At 43.5% G+C, this 16745-nt stretch overlaps 1 protein-coding gene across 6 annotated transcripts in view; it reads right to left on the bottom strand.

Moving 5' to 3' along the window:
• EIF2AK1 (eukaryotic translation initiation factor 2 alpha kinase 1) overlaps nt 1-15745 on the bottom strand; it is a 35978-nt gene extending 20233 nt beyond the window's left edge. For 2 of the 6 annotated variants that reach the window (XM_025274524.3, XM_025274522.3), the window contains exon 1: nt 11741-11796. Coding sequence is in view for 3 of the 6 variants with exons in the window: in XM_025274520.3 (XP_025130305.3) it covers nt 6329-6446 (118 nt within the window). In the remaining 3 variants the exon portion in view is untranslated. Of the gene's footprint in view, nt 1-6328; nt 6614-11740; nt 11797-15254; nt 15435-15564 lie in introns of those variants that run through there. The other 4 variants (XM_025274523.3, XM_025274520.3, XM_025274519.3 and 1 more) reach the window with 4 other exon arrangements.
• Between the last annotated feature and the right edge of the window lie 1000 nt (nt 15746-16745).

The following is a 16745-nucleotide window of genomic DNA, read 5'->3' as shown; positions in this document are numbered from 1 at the left end:
CCTCATTCAGAGGTTGAGGAACAAGCAAGCAGGCATCTCAGACAAACTCCCAAGCCTATCCTTGATCTACTAAACAAGAGCAAGCCGGCAGCTGAGTTGACAATGCAGAAGGTCATAAGTTCTCGCACACCGTTTATTAAATACATCATTTAATAGGCCAAAATCACAATGCAGGAAACAGGGAGGAAACTGTTCTGGACACATGACGGGGAGCCTGGAAGGAGGCACGCGACCATCAACACCAAGTCAGGATGAGCCTAGCAGAGGGATTAAGTGAAGAAACATGGAGGGAAGAACAAGTCCCAGAGATAATAAGAAAGAAATGGACTAGCCAGAATTCAAATACTAGGAATGGGAAGGAGAGGTTAACTCAAGTGAAACCTGCTAAGAGGAGCTGTTGGAGGAAAGATGAGGTACTTCAAACTCTCAAAAACTGCTGACCCAATCAGCTGGAAACACTCTGCAGAACGGGGCCCATTGTACCCTATACCTTCTATTAACAAAATCAACCCCATCCCAAACACTCTGCTCCGAGCGTCTCTATAAACCACTGAAGGTCCTGGAAGAGCCAAGGTTTTTCAAATTGAGAGTTCATTCACCAATTTCCTCTCTGACCTGTAGGTGGGCTCAAAAAAGACCTGCATGAATGGCGATGTGCTATTCATTTTAAATGAATAATTATTATCTGAGTATGAGAAAGAAAAAGAATGGAAAATGTGCCATGTAAAAACGTCTCTATATAAAGGTATCTTCAAGTTAAAACACGAATCACAAAATCAGATACAGTAATCTGTACTGTATGTGTCAAGAAAGAAAAGGCGACAATTATTTATACAGAGCTCTTACACGCTAGTAAGAAAATGAAGCACAGTTAAAATTCAAACAGGCTTAACATAGCTAGTAATACATATATATTATGAAACGGAGGACCTTAGAGTATGTGTAACACTGCTGCTGCTGCTGCTAAGTCACTTCAGTCGTGTCCGACTCTCTGCGACCCCACAGACGGCCTCCTACCAGGCTCCCCCGCCCCTGGGATTCTCCAGGCAAGAACACTGGAGTGGGTTGCTATTTCCTTCTCCAATGCATGAGAGTGAAAAGTGAAAGGGAAGTCGCTCAGTCGTGTCCGACTCAGCGACCTCATGGACTATAGCCCACCAGGCTCCTCCGTCCATGGGTTTTCCAGGCAAGAGTACTGGAGTGGGGTGCCATTGCCTTCTCCGTGTATAACACATACACAGTAAAATAACCACAGGACCAGAGTTTGGAAACAGTGCTATCAGATTGGTAACTTTTTAAAAATTTATTTTTATTGAAGTATAGTTGATTTACAATGTTGGGTTAATTACTGCTATACAGCAAAATGATTTAGTCAGACATACATATATATATATTTTTTTAACATCCTTTTCCATTATGGTTTATTATAGGATATTGAATACAGTTCTTTTGTGTGATACAGAAGGACCTTGTTTATTCATTCCAATATAAAAACTTATCTGCTAACTCCAACCTACCACTTCATTCCTCCCACAAACCCTTCCCCTTGGCAACCACAGATTGGTAATTAAAGTTTGGAATCCTTAGTATGGTTAAGAGCACAGAAAACTAGACACTTTCAAACCCAAGGGGTAAGTGTCTACAACCTTTGGCAATACACTGTAGAATTTCAAACGTGCAAACCTTAACCCAACAATTCTACTTTTGGAAAGATAAACCAAGGAAATAAAGAAAACAGCAAATACCTATGTCCAAGGTGATCAGGGCAACACCTTAAAGCACTGAAAATTTGCTAAGTTACATCCAGTACTCTTGCCTGGGAAATCCCATGGATGGAGGAGCCTGGTAGGCTGCAGTCCACGGGGTCGCCAAGAGTCGGACAGGACTGAGCGACTTCACTTTCACTTTTCACTTTCCTGCATTGGAGAAGGAAATGGCAACCCACTCCAGTGTTCTTGCCTGGAGAATCCCAGGGACGGGGGAGGCTGGTGGGCTGCCGTCTATGGGGTCGCACAGAGTTGGACAGGACTGAAGCGACTTAGCAGCAGCATACATAGAATACTATGTAGGTGTTGTATCAATAAATGGCCCTATATAGAAAGATAATCATAAATAACAAGGTAGCAAGTCAAAGAAGTAGGCCAAGCAATAAGGACCTCTGGTATAGCACAGGGAACTCTAGTGAAAAAGAATGTATCTGTACATGTTTAACTGAATCCCTTTGTGGTACACCTGAAACTAAAACAATCTGGTAAATCAACTATAATAAAATAAAAATTAAAAAAAAAAGCAGCAGGACATAAATTAGTAACACTAATGAAGATGAGGCAAGACAGTTTCATACAAACCAACACAACCTTTCTGGTCACCATTTTAGCAAAACATATCAAAACTTTAAAAAAAAATGTTTTCTTTGACCAAACAAACCCTACTTTCATGGATCTATTCTAAAGAGATAATCATGTATTAACAAAGATTTATGAATATTGATATCAAATAGAGGTCAAACCCTGTGTTATTTCTAATGGTTAGAAAAAAAAGACAATCCTATTTTCCAACAACACAGCCAAGATTAAATAAATGATAGTCCAGAATGTGATCATCTTAAAATAACGTTCTTAAAGGCTAATTTATCACAAGAAAATGCTAATATAAGCTCACATTTAAAAAGCAATCTGCTTATCAGACTATTATGATCACGATTTTAAAGTATATTTATTTTATGGCTATACTGATCTATATACACAAAAAGAATAGAAAGATCAAAACAGACAAAAGCCTCTGCCCCTGTGCTTTCAATGACACATGGACGGAGCTACAAAGAGTGAGATTAAGTGAGCAGCGGTTTACAGGCTGCCTGTCTGACCGCTTGTGTCTAGGCATCTACCTGTATACAGCACCTCTCAGGAAATACTACAAACAGAAACAGCAAATTCTTAGCAGTGAGGTCTCCTCAGAGACGGGAGTCAACGGGACCTTCCCCTCTCCTTCCTTTATGCCTTTAAATTTTCCGATGCTTTCTCTAAACTTTTATCCTATTCAGACAATGTTTCTATCATCAGTTCAGTTCAGTTCAGTCGCTCAGTCGTGTCCGACTCTTTGCAACCCCATGAATCGCAGCACTTGCCTTTTCATACTGTTCATGGGGTTCTCAAGGCAAGAATACTGAAGTGGTTTGCCATTCCTTTCTCCAGTGGACCACATTCTGTCAGATCTCTCCACCATGACCCGCCCATCTTGGGCTGCCCCACGGGCATGGCTTAGTTTCATTGAGTTAGACAAGGCTGTGGTCCTAGTGTGATTAGATTGACTAGTTTTCTGTGAGTATGGTTTCAGTGTGTCTGCCCTCTGATGCCCTCTTGCAACACCTACCATCTTACTTAGGTTTCTCTTATCTTGGGCTCTGATAGAAATCTTTAATCTATTCAGAATACCTTTCTTTGACAAATATTTTTAAATGCAAAATTCACCCAAAAAGTTGTCCCTAGCTAAACCAAAACATACTGTTTGTAAATGGAAATCACAAACAGTAACTTCTGGGGGAGGAGATCCTGGCTTTTTTAGTTTCTTCTTCAGACTTCTCTACCTTTTCAACATAATCTATAATGTGAAAAAAAATTTTTTTAAGTAGTGAATTGCCAACAGTGGTGAGATTTTTCTTTTTAGGAGTGTTTTCTGCTTCTATACACCCTTATCCCTATCCTCTATGATAAGAAAATTCTACTTTTTAATTAAAAACAAACAAAAAAACAGTTGCTCATCAGAGTCAACTGAACCTAATAAGAAAGTGACAACTTTAAAAAGATGATGGACAGACACCCAAACACAGGAAGGAGCAAAACTGACAGGAAATGAAGGTGGAGGCTGAAAGTCTCTCACTTCAGTTATGGTCCAGAGAAGAGGTATGAGGCTGAAAGGAAAGGTGAGGTCAAGTTCTCCAGAAAGAGTAAGAAATATCCAGGCCCAGTGTGAATTAGAGTTCTAGAATTCTGCCAAGTAAGAGGGGAGTAAGACAAACAGGAAAGGAATCATCTGATTCAACCTCCTGAGGAAAGTATGATCCAAATTAAAGACTCTGAAGGATTAATCAGAGGTAAAACTTTGGAAATACCTGTGTCAGATGAGAGAAGAAAAATTAATGAGCCTGACAACAGGTTTACTGTCGGCCCTCCTTCTAATTCGAGCTTTTCCACAGGGGCGGGGAAAAAAACATGCAAAAACTTTGATCAAAGACTGATGATGCTGGTTTGAGGAGAATCCCTACTCGAGCTGCTAAAGGACACAGGCGCCAGTTCCATCCAGACTGTGACTTTTCTAATGCTACCACTGTTGGGCGCAGTGACCTCCTCACATCAACACAGACACCTGCTGAGAAGTCATCTACCTATTCTGTTTTTACATCAAGAAATTAAACTAGGATTTCTCACAGATCTAACCTTTCATATAAAAAGACAGTGTATGTCTGGACATTCTAGGCTTCTCTTTTTTTTCTCTGTGAAAGAAAAGGCAATATGTAAACACAGCAGTATCATGAGTAACCAAAGGAGAAGGAAATTTTTAGAAGCTTATCGAAGATCACTCCCTTCAAGAATAATCTTCAGTGTGCAGAAAACCTTATCACAGTGTTACAGAACAGACTTGCCTGTTTACAGCAGGGGCTTTGACATAATGCTTTACATATTACTGAGCTACTAGAATATGATACATGTGGGAAAAAATCAGTTTTTCCTTTAAAAAATAGTTATCTTACAACCATCCTATGTTAAGAGACTACCTAAATCACTATCCCAGTCTCCTTTTGTTCTCTTTATCAAGAATTGTAGGTAGTAATAAGGGTGAAAATTGAAGAATTTATGGAATAAATTAAGACCTTTTCAACTCAGCTTGCACCTTTAAATCCTCTGCAACATGTTAATAATATTTGTTTCAGGCTTCAACTTAACGTATATTCTCTATAATCACTCTATTTGAACTACCACAAAGTAAAAACCTTCCTGAATCAATGATTCTTTCATTTATGGCACAATTTTATTTTTAAAATGACCATAAACCCTACTATATATAAACAAGGATCTACTTTACAGCACGGGAAATTATACTCAATATCTTGTAACAACCTATAATGGAAAAGAATATATATACATATATATGTGTGTGTGTGTATATATATATATATATATATATGGCTGAGCTACTTTGCTATACACTTGAAATTATCGCTACACTGTAAATTAACTATACTTCAATTTTCTTCAATACGTTCATCCACTAAAAAAAATACAGTCTGAGCACTTGGGATATTTTTTGCTACTGGATTACAAAACAGCGATACCTATACTATCACCATCAATATATTTACTGAGAAAATGAAACTTTTAAAGTATTTTTAAACTATTTTTATAGTTATCCAATATCTAAGTAGAGCAAACAACTACTACCTATCATACGCTCCATTTGGGCCCCTATTTAATCTTAGTTCTGCTCAAAATTATACCGCTGTCATGATCACTACAAATCCTTATGTTGATGTCTGCAAGGTCTCAAGCAATTACAAATGTTGCAAGGTAAACAGTCCACACCAAACCACCCTCCCTTCTGACATCAACTGCAATTCTGGAAAAGTTTCTGGTATCACCCTGATGTTCAAGAAAAAAGAAGGGGGGAAAAAAAAAACTGCCCAAACAACTGGTTACCACTGAAAAGCCTACTGCACCTTCATTAATATATTAGATATTTTGAACTGGTTAGACTCAACGTTATAAGCACCCTCGCTTTATGAACCACTTGAAGAACTTACGCCCTATCTCCTAGTAACCAAAAGCTTCAAGAAAACTTGGGGTTCTTCCTTAATAGAAGAGAATTATGTCCTTACTGTTTCACTATGAGAACTCTTCAGCTAAGCAAAAGTAAACCAAAAGACAAAGAGAAGCTACCATGAAAACTCAACCCAAACTGCTCAGCGCATAGGGTCTGCCAAGTTGCAGTCGACTAGTTTGCAACGCTCAAGCGCATCACCTGAGCCCCGGGGCTCAGGAGCTGGAAAACAGCCAGAGGGAAAACAACCGGGCGCTTCGGTAGCCCCGAGCCCGCAGAGGAAAACCGCGGAGCAGAAAGGGAAACGATCGAGCGGGCTGCAGACAACTGTTTCAATACGAGCTCTCCTAATCCAGACGGCCCGCCCGCCCTCGACACTGCACCGCTGGCCCCGTTCCGGCCCGGATCCAGCCAAACTTGTCCAGGTCCTGGGCCGAACCTCGCAGCCACCTGCCGGCCCCGAGGATGAAGGCGGACGGGGACGGGGAAGGCCGCCGCACTCCGTGTTCCTCACCATCATACTTGGGGTCCGAGCTCTCGGCCGGGAAGTCGATGGCGGGCGGCGCGGGCACAGCGCCCGCTGCGTCGCCCTCCGCCTCGTGCTCCGCGGCCCCAGAGACGCCCCCCAGCATCGCCGGGCGCGCGCGCGCGAGACGCCAGTCAGCCAGATCTCCCGACAGCCAGCTTGACGCCGCCACACTCGGCCCTTCCAGCGGTCGCCACCGGATCCGGAAGTAGCCCCTCGGAAGGCGGAACACCTGTCTCGTCTCGCCCACGATCCGAGCGACGCCGTCGCAGGCCACGCCCCGTATCCGGGCCATGCCACGCCCCGTATCGGGGCCATGCCCCTCCTTTCGTGGAGAGAAGGATTGGCTGGTCCCGCGCCGGCGCATCCTTGGTGCCGGCGCCCGGGGGGCTGGTCCTCTCGCCGCTGCGGTAGTGGCGAGATCCTTCCGCGGTGACCCGGAACTGCGCTCCCCGCTGTCCGGCTCCACTGCCCTGGGGACCTGAACACCCAGCTAGTCAGCGCTCTCACATCTCCCGCCAGGACTCCGGTGCTAGTCTATGAATCTGGCGTCTGCAGGGACCCTGATCCAAATATTTGCTTTTTGCGGACACGTCGGTGACTTTGTCATTTGTTGTTGTTGTTATTTATTTATTTTAGAAAAATCAAAAGCATCTACAGGATTCGTCTCAACGAGAACTGAACCTGTTTGGGTGAACCGTTGCTGCTGCTGCTGCTAAGTCGCCTCAGTCGTGTCCGACTCTGTGCGACCCCATAGACGGCAGCCCACCAGGCTCCCCCGTCCCCGGGATTCTCCAGGGAAGAACACTGGAGTGGGTTGCCATTACCGTTCAGGTCAGTTCAGTTCAGTCGCTCAGTCGTGTCCGACTCTTTGCGACCCCATGAATCGCAGCACGCCAGGCCTCCCTGTCCATCACCAACTTCCGGAGTTCACTCAGACTCACGTCCATCGAGTCAGTGATGCCATCCAGCCATCTCATCCTCTGTCGTCCCCTTCTCCTCCTGCCCCCAATCCCTCCCAGCATCAGAGTCTTTTCCAATGAGTCAACTCATCGCATGAGATGGCCAAAGTACTGGAGTTTCAGCTTTAGCATCATTCCTTCCAAAGAAATCCCAGGGCCGATCTCTTTCAGAATGGACTGGTTGGATCTCCTTGCAGTCCAAGGGACTCTCAAGAGTCTTCTCCAACACCACAGTTCAAAAGCATCAATTCTTCAGCGCTCAGCCTTCTTCACAGTCCAACTCTCACATCCATTCATGACCACAGGAAAAACCATAGCCTTGACTAGATGGGCCTTTGTTGGCAAACTAATGTCTCTGCTTTTGAATATGCTATCTAGGTTGGTCATAACTTTCCTTCCAAGGAGTAAGCGTCTTTTAATTTCATGGCTGCAGTCACTATCTGCAGTGATTTTGGAGCCCAGAAAAATAAAGTCTGACACTGTTTCCACTGTTTCCCTATCTATTTCCCATGAAGTGATGGGACCAGATGCCATGATCTTCGTTTTCTGAATGTTGAGCTTTAAGCCAACTTTTTCACTCTCCACTTTCACTTTCAAGAGGCTTTTTAGTTCCTCTTCACTTTCTGCCATAAAGGTGGTATCATCTGCATATCTGAGGTTATTGATATTTCTCCCAGCAATCCTGATTCCAGCTTGTGTTTTTTCCAGTCCAGCATTTCTCATGATATACTCTGCATATAAGTTAAATAAGCAGGGTGACAATATACAGCCTTGATGTACTCCTTTTCCTATTTGGAACCAGTCTGTTGTTCCATGTCCAGTTCTAACTGTTGCTTCCTGACCTACAAGAAAAGAAATGCAAAAAAGCAAAATGGCTGTCTGGGGAGGCCTTACAAATAGCTGTGAAAAGAAGAGAAACGAAAAGCAAAGGAGAAAAGGAAAGATATAAGCATCTGAATGCAGAGTTCCAAAGAATAGCAAGAAGAGATAAGAAAGCCTTCCTCAGCAATCAATGCAAAGAAATAGAGGAAAACAACAGAATGGGAAAGACTAGAGATCTCTTCAAGAAAATTAGAGATACCAAGGGAACATTTCATGCAAAGATGGGCTCGATAAAGGACAGAAATGGTATGGACCTAACAGAAGCAGAAGCTATTAAGAAGAGGTAGCAAGAATACACAGAAGAACTGTACAAAAAAGATCTTCACGACCCAGATAATCACGATGGTATGATCACTCATCTAGAGCCAGACATCCTGGAATGTGGAGTCAAGTGGGCCTTAGAAAGCATCACTACGAACAAAGCTAGTGGAAGTAATGGAATTCCAGTTGAGCTATTTCAAATCCTGAAAGATGATGCTGTGAAAGTGCTGCACTCAATATGCCAGCAAATTTGGAAAACTCAGCAGTGGCCACAGGACTGGACAAGGTCAGTTTTCATTCCAATCCCAAAGAACGGCAATGCCAAAGAATGCTCAAACTACCACACAATTGCACTCATCTCGCACGCTAGCAAAGTAATGCTCAAAATTCTCCAAGCCAGGCTTCAGCAATACGTGAACCTTGAACTTCCAGATGTTCAAGCTGGTTTTAGAAAAGGCAGAGGAACCAGAGATCAAATTGCCAACATCCGCTGGATCATGGAAAAAGCAAGATAGTTCAAGAAAAACATCTATTTCTGCTTTATTGACTATGCCATTACCGTTAGGTCACCACAAAACGGGAAATGCCAGCTAGATTCCAGAGTGAATCAGTCTCATAAAACTTCTGCTGGTTTTGAGACAACTTTCAACTGAGGTGATTTCAAACCTAGAAAGCCTTTTCAAAGTGATCCCATGGCTACACCAGATCAACGGTGGTTTGAAGCCACTGGCTACAAAAATCCTCTTTGCTCTCCGATGTCTCTGATGACTTGGTCGCTTACGCAATGCTGTTGGAAGTTAATTCTTAGACCGCAGATCAGATAGCATAGCTGGAATAAAGAGTCAATCAGGGAGTTTCCTGGTGGTCCAATGGTTAAGGACTTGGTGCTTTCACTGCCATGGCCTAAATTCAATCCCTGGTCGCAACTAAAATTCCACAAGGGGCCTGGCGCAGCCAAAAAAAAAAACATTCCTTTCAGATTTGTGTGCTCAATCCCAGTGCCATGTGCAAAAATGGTATTGTTTAAGAACTGCATTTGAGGGACTTCCCTGGAGGTCCAGTGGTTAAGACTCCACCCTTCCAATGTGCCAGGGTGAGGGTTTGATTCCTGGTCAGGGAAATAAGATCCCACATGAATTTTTTTTAATCTACTCTTTAAAAAAAAAAATGTGTTTGAACAAAGCTTCCTCATAGTCTACTGGTGTATTCACCCTGGTAGAAGCAATTAAGGATGTAGTTCTCCAAATAACTCCCAGGGACTAGGGATTCACCTTTCCATGCCCTGCTGATGGAACCGGGCATAGGCTTTCTGGAGGGTGATTTATCTATGCATGTGCAGAGCTTTAAAAATGCAAATACTTCTGATTCATCAATTTCATTTTTGGGAATTTATCGTAAGGAACAGGTTAAGACTGAGCAAGAAAATTTAGCTTAAAAAGTATTAATTGCAACACTAATTATGATACCCAAAACAGGACAATATAATTAGTTAGATAAATGATGAACATCAATACAGTGGCACACTTGGCAACCGTTAAAAATGTTGGTATGCATCATCTGGTTCTCACCACTTTTTTCAACCACCACCAGAATAGAGAAGAAAAAACAAACGCATTCTGGTGGGAATATAATGAAGGCAACCTTTCTAGAAAATGACATGCAATTTATAGTTAAAAGCTTTTAAATAGGCATACATGTCTACCTATGCTGCTGCTAAGTTGCTTCAGTCGTGCCCGACTCTGTGCGACCCCATAGATGGCAGCCCACCAGGCTCCCCCATCCCTGGGATTCTCCAGGCAAGAACGCTGGAGTGGGTTTCCATTTCCTTCTCCAAGGTGTGAAAGTGAAGTCGCTCAGTCATGTCCAACTCTTAGCGACCCCATGGACTGCAGCCTACCAGGCTCCTCCGTCCATGGGATTATATATATGTATATCCAAAGCAAATAGAGTGGTGAAAAAGGATAAATAAAGAATGTCCACCAAAAGAAAAAAAAGGCATGTGTGTGTGTACGTATGTATATATATGCTGCTGCTGCTGCTGCTGCTGCTAAGTCGCATCAGTCCTGTCCAACTCTGTGCGACCCCATAGACGGCAGCCCACCAGGCTCCCCCGTCCCTGGGATTCTCCAGGCAAGAACACTGGAGCGGGTTGCCATTTCCTTCTCCAATGCATGAAGGTGAAAAGTGAAAGTGAAGTCGCTCAGTAAGTGTCCGACTCTTAGCAACCCCATGGACTGTAGCCTACCAGGCTCCTCCATCCATGGGATTCTCCGGGCAAGAATACTGGAGTAGTGTGCCATTGCCTTCTCCATATATGTATGTATGTATATATATATATACCAAGGTATAGTTTATAATAGAAAAGCACTGAAATAAATCCAAATTCCAAATAGAAGAGCAGTTAGGGTTCAACCGTGCAATGAAACTACACGCGGGGAAAAATTGGGGGTGGGGGAAGGTACACGTTCCTCTCTCAGCTTCCACGATATCACACAATTCTAGTTCTCTGTTTTACTGGTCCTTCATCTCAGTATCCCTTTCTGGACCCTCCTTCTCCAAATGTGTAATTTTGTAGGGCTCTTGTCATGTCAACCCAAATTCTCAGGAGATAACCACGTGCATCACTATCAGTTTACATACCACCAATAACCTGACAACTCCCAAATGTATCTCTGCAACACAGACTTGTTCTCTCAGATGGCTTAAAAGCTTCTCGAATTTGTCTGAAAGTGAACTCTTCATGTTCTTCCTAACACTTTTATATTATCCTTCTCCATCTATTTAAATTAGCACATAATCCACCCATTTGTCCAAGTCTAAAACATGAGTCAATTTTTATTCCATATCCAGAATAGATCTAAAGTGAAAATGGAAGTCATTCAGTCGTGTGTGATTCTTTGCGACCCCATGGACTGTAGGAATTCTCCAGGCCAGAATACTGGAGTGGGTAGCCTTTCCCTTCTCCAGGGGATCTTCCCAACTCAGGGATTGAACTCAGGTCTCCTGCATTGCAGGCTGATTCTTTACCAGTTGAGAGCCACAAGGGAAGCTCAGAATATATCTAGGCTGCCTACAAATTAATAAAATAAAAAAAAATAGAAACATGATACAGATAAACATGCAATACTAAACATATCTGTAACCAAAAGGAATCCCGTAAGGCCCATAACATAGAAGATGCACGAATTTCACTAGTTATAGGTAAAAGTTGCATGCCACAATGAAGACCTGGCACAGCCAAATAAATAAATAAGTATTTTAAAATAAAAGGAAATAAAATATAAAGGGTACTTACTCTGTACCTGTGGGCTTTACTGCTGAGTGGCTCAGCAGTAGAGAATCCACCTGCAACGCAGGAGATGCAGGTTCAATCCCTGGGTTGAGAAGGTCCCCTGGAGGAGGCCATGGCAACCCACTCTTGTCTGGAGAATCCCATGGACAGAGGAGCCTGGTGGGCCACAGTCCATGGGGTTGCAGAGTCAGATGTGACTGAGCAACTGAGCACACACGCAGACTTTGTACCTATGCTTCTTTAAAAAAAAAAAAAAAAAATCATTAATATTAAGACCTGGGAGGTATCCTGAGACAGAAAGAAGTAGGTACACCCAGGAGTAGGAATGAATCTGCTGCTGCTGCTAAGTCGCTTCAGTCATGTCTGACTCTGTGCGACCCCATAGACAGCAGCCCACCAGGCTCTGCCATCCCTGGGATTCTCCAGGCAAGAACACTGGAGTGGGTTGCCATTTCCTTCTCCAATGCAGGAAAGTGAAAAGTGAAAGTGAAGTCGCTCAGTGAGTGTCCGACTCTTCATGACACCATGGACTGCAGCCTACCAGGCTCCTCCATCCATGGGATTTTCAAGGCAAGAGTACTGGAGTGGGTTGTCATTCATTTCAAAGAAAGAAAGAGGCCATGAGAGGAGAAAGGAAGCAGGAGTGGCTGGAGAACTGGTTAGACCTTGTGAGAACAAAATTTAGACTCCTCTGTAGCTGCCCCAGGGTTCCTTTTGGGTCTTCACTCATCACTCTCACGGCAGTCTATGGTACCACGCAGATGACTAAGACTCATGACTTCAGCGTTCATGAGAGGGGGCCAGAGCAGTGATGGTTCCTGAGGTCACAGCTTCCAGAGCAGGGGCAGAGTCACACAAGAAGCAGGACAGAAACCTTAGTGACTGAAAAACTGGTGGCCATTGGCCGCACAGAGGGTCTTCACCCACCTTCTCCACTTATACTGCATGTACAGTATAGCTTTTTCCTCTTGGTGAAGCGAAGACAAAAGTTTCTAAAGAGATAGAAATTTCTTCATGGCAGGGGTGGGATCTCAAAGTGGGGGCTGGCATCCCTGAGGAAGGCCCCCTCTTTTTGGCAGAATAGGTGTGTGTTTGTATGCGTCTGGATGTGTGTCTCTGTGTATATGTGTGTATGCACAAATGCCTACCCAGTGTCTCCCTCACCTTCCCCATCACTAAGCACCCTAGTGAAACCTTCACATCGATATTCACATGGACTTTGTCGCCTATTGGGAGAGACAGATCAGTAACATCAGAGAATGTCCCCAATAGCTACCTTTATCAATTATCCTGTTACATCAATAATGATGATTACTAAAGAGAAGGTAAGTGCTATAAACCTTAATAGAATTAGTGGTCTATCCATGCATGTTTGCAGGTAATGAGATGGGAGGAGGTATAAATTTCTTATCTCTGTGATAGGGAGTTAGAAGATACCACTTGATGGATCAATAAACAGATATTTAAGTATATAAGGTCACTAATAAGGTGCTCAGTGTACTGTGTAAAACTGGGGGTTGGATCCATTTTATCATCTTTCCTAACTACTTATTCATCTCATGTTAAGGAATTGTCCAAGTTATACACTGGGACCCAATCTTCTCTAGTTTGTCTCTAATTCTACAGTGTCTCTAATTCCTCTGTTTTTACTCTAACAGCTCCAGCCACATGTAGGTATCTAGCAATGATCAGGGAGTATGCGAGTTTGACTGAAGGTACGACACCTTGGTAGGCAGCCTTCCAGATGGCCCCCCCCAGATCTCTGCCTACCGGTCTTCACACCTTTTTCAAGTTCCCACTCTCAGTGTACTAAGGGTGGTTTGTATGATGGTTAGCACATGGAGAACTGATGGTCTAAGGTGTCCAAGATTAGTTTGAAAGATGCTGTGACTCCCACTCTGCTTTCTTTCCCTCATCCCTCCTTCTGGGGGAAACACAACGCCATGTTGTGAGCGAAGCCCAGGCGATGAGGATCCGAGCCTGCCAACAACATGGAAGTGTGCTCCGAGCAGATTCTTCTTCCCTAGAACCCTAAAATGTCTGCAGCAAGACAATGGTTGGACAGCCACCTTAGGAGAGACTGAGCTAGGATCACCAAGCTTTGCTGCTCTCAGATGCCTGACCCTCAGAAACCATGGGAAAAAAATAAATGCTCGCTTAGGGGGTAATTTATTACACAGCAATAATAAACACATATGCTTAACTAGATTTCCAGCCTCTTATCAAGGTAAGGAACAGCCTAAGGTAATGCCTTGTGAAGATTCTGTTGATCTGCCTGGCTACCAGGCAACAGCTGTGATGTCATCAGGATTAGAACCCTCACTCCATACGGTCTTGCCAACGTGTGATGACAAGTTCCAGATGAACAGACTGTCTTTTCTGGTAAGCACATCTATTTCTGCTTTCCTCTTTACTTCCCCAAACAATGTCAATTACTAAAGGGATCTTCAAGCCAAAATCATTTCTCAATATTCCTTTTGTCAACAGACACACTTGAAATGGTGATTTAATGTGAATATTGGCAATTAAGAGTGTGTCACTCCCATTTCAATCCCTGGACTTCTCTCTTTAAGTTTTGGGGCCTCAACCCCAGTGCAACATGCAAGAGATGTTAAGTGTTTTTAACAATTTTTATATAGGGCTAGGCAGATATATGATTTCAGTGAGTTGTTAATATTAAAAATGAATATATAAATAATAATCACCATTTTATAAAGTTCTCTATTTCAACTGAAAATATCAGGATGCATATTTGAAAAGATATTTAATTTTACTTAATGGCTCTCAGTTTCCATCCAATATAAGCCATGTAATGTGGAACAAGGGCAGTTTTGAGATAACCTTCCCTTTTTTTTAAAGCTCCTTGAGACTAATGAAATACTGCACTGTTAAAAATGACTTTTAATGTTCTTTTGGGAGTCCCTGAGAACCTTTATTTTTATGTCCATATTCTCATAACCCTTATATCCTCACACCATCAGGTGGATTTTATTTCTCAAATTATTAAACTTTGTAAGAATAAAGTTCCTTTCTACCATAACTCTCTTAAATCCCCATGCCTCCCCCTTCCCTCCCCTACACAGTTGTCGGTTTACTATATATTACTCCAATCTTTATTCGATTACGTAGATAAGTGTGTACTACAATAGGACAGCATTGTTTCAAAAGGGTTTGGTTTTGCAAAAACAATGGCTAAAAACACATTTTTCTGCAACTTGCATTTTGTTTTCCACTCCGAACTATGTCCTGGGCAACTTCCATGTTTAGTGTAACACAGTATTTTGTAACTTGATATTCCATAATTTGGCCATGCCTCCAGCTGAGGGAGAAATAGGCGTCTCCGATAATATTACAAACAACTCGATAAGTAACATCTGTATCCAGTTTGTTTACACGGAGTCCGACCACTAGTAGCTGTGATTTTTAAACAAATTATTTAACCTGTCTCAGTTGTTCATTTGTAAAGATCCCACTTCACCCAACCTTACAGGGTTACATGAGAATTAAATGAATTCACCTATTTGTGGGCAGCTCTTGGTAACTGTAACCCAAAGCCGTTATTTTCTTCCGTTAGCTTCGATCCTTCAGTTTCGGGTCCTGGGAGACGACTCCAGGGGCCGTGCGCTGAGCGTCATTTTCCAAATCAGAGTAACTCCGAACCGGGTGGGAGAATCTTCCTCTGACATCTCTTATTTTCCTGGTGAAGGTGAGAGGATTTTCTGACGGTTATGGCTTTTCTACTCAAAGGTTAACGGAAGTGAGCTGGACACACATTCTCCAACCCACGAGCTGCTCCTTCTACCTAGATGCCCAGGCCAGTCCCTCACCATCACGCTTGGGGTCCGAGCTCTCGGCCGAGAAGTCAATGGCAGGCGGCGCAGACACAGTCCCCGCCAGGTCGCCCTCTGCCTCGCCCTTCCGCCTCGAGCTGCGGCCCAACATCCCCAGCGATGCGCGAGCCATAACTCAAACCACCCGCCAGTGCATCGCGGCTCTAAACTGACCCGGAAGCTATCGCCACCGGATCCGGAAGTGGCCCCTTGCTAGGCGGAAGTCCCGCCCCGGCCCCCCGCGCTCCGCTGTCGGGGGCGGGCCCTGGATGAAGCCCCGCCCCTTCTCCGTCGACTATGGAGGTCGGGGCTGGTCCAACGTGGATGCAGCCCTAGAGCTCGCGGCCAGGTGGGCGTCTCCTCGGGCGACTGCCGGGAATGCAGGGCTGGCCAGGGTGCGCCCCCGCCCGCTTGATCGCAGCCTTCGCTCCCGGCAGCCTCTCCCCCCTGCCCTGGAGAAGGCTAAAGCCCCCCGCTGACCCTCAGACCCCATTTAGGTCTTTCCTCCCCAAGTAAGCAGAACTCGTCATGTCTAACTGGTCCATCATTTCTTTTCTCCCTGGTCTGCACATTGCCTCATAAGGAAGACCCTGCAGTTAAATGGGTGAATGAATGAGTTTATTGCTCAGATGAGTACTTAAAACATTGTAGTAAGTCTTGAATGACTCCCCTTAGTAAGCAAAGATTGTAAACATAAAAGCTTAAAGACAAAATTGTGAAAGGGAACTTCGTATTATTTAATACCTCCCTGTTCCCAGCAGCTGTAAAGTAGCTCCTCGGGGAGCTGACACATCAAATTTGCTGCTGGGGAATCCCAGAACCAATCTTTAAAATTTTACACTGTTGAAATTATTTTATCTATTATCGTTTGGAATTACCTCAAGGCATTTTCTTTGTTATACTCACCAACGCCTTAATGGTGCATTTCTTTTCTGGAATCAGACATTGGACTTCTAAAGGTTAGCGTACATGAGTAAGAGTGAAAGCTAAAACAAAATCGTATCTTTGACACAACAAAATTTTTATTGTTAATAGTATTGCACAAGGAATAGGCAAACTTTTCCAGAAAACCTTTTGAGTCAAGTTCCATTTGGCCATTATACTCTGTCCCCTCTTCTTTCCCCTTTCTGGAATTAAGCACTCTTCACTTTATCCAAATCTTTTTCTATTCACTTCTA

Source organism: Bubalus bubalis, chromosome 24 (assembly GCF_019923935.1).
Source record: "Bubalus bubalis isolate 160015118507 breed Murrah chromosome 24, NDDB_SH_1, whole genome shotgun sequence".
In the NCBI taxonomy this organism is placed as follows: Eukaryota; Metazoa; Chordata; class Mammalia; order Artiodactyla; family Bovidae; genus Bubalus; species Bubalus bubalis.
The sequence above is the reverse complement of the archived record's forward strand: the minus strand, read 5'-3'. Positions and strand labels throughout refer to the sequence as shown.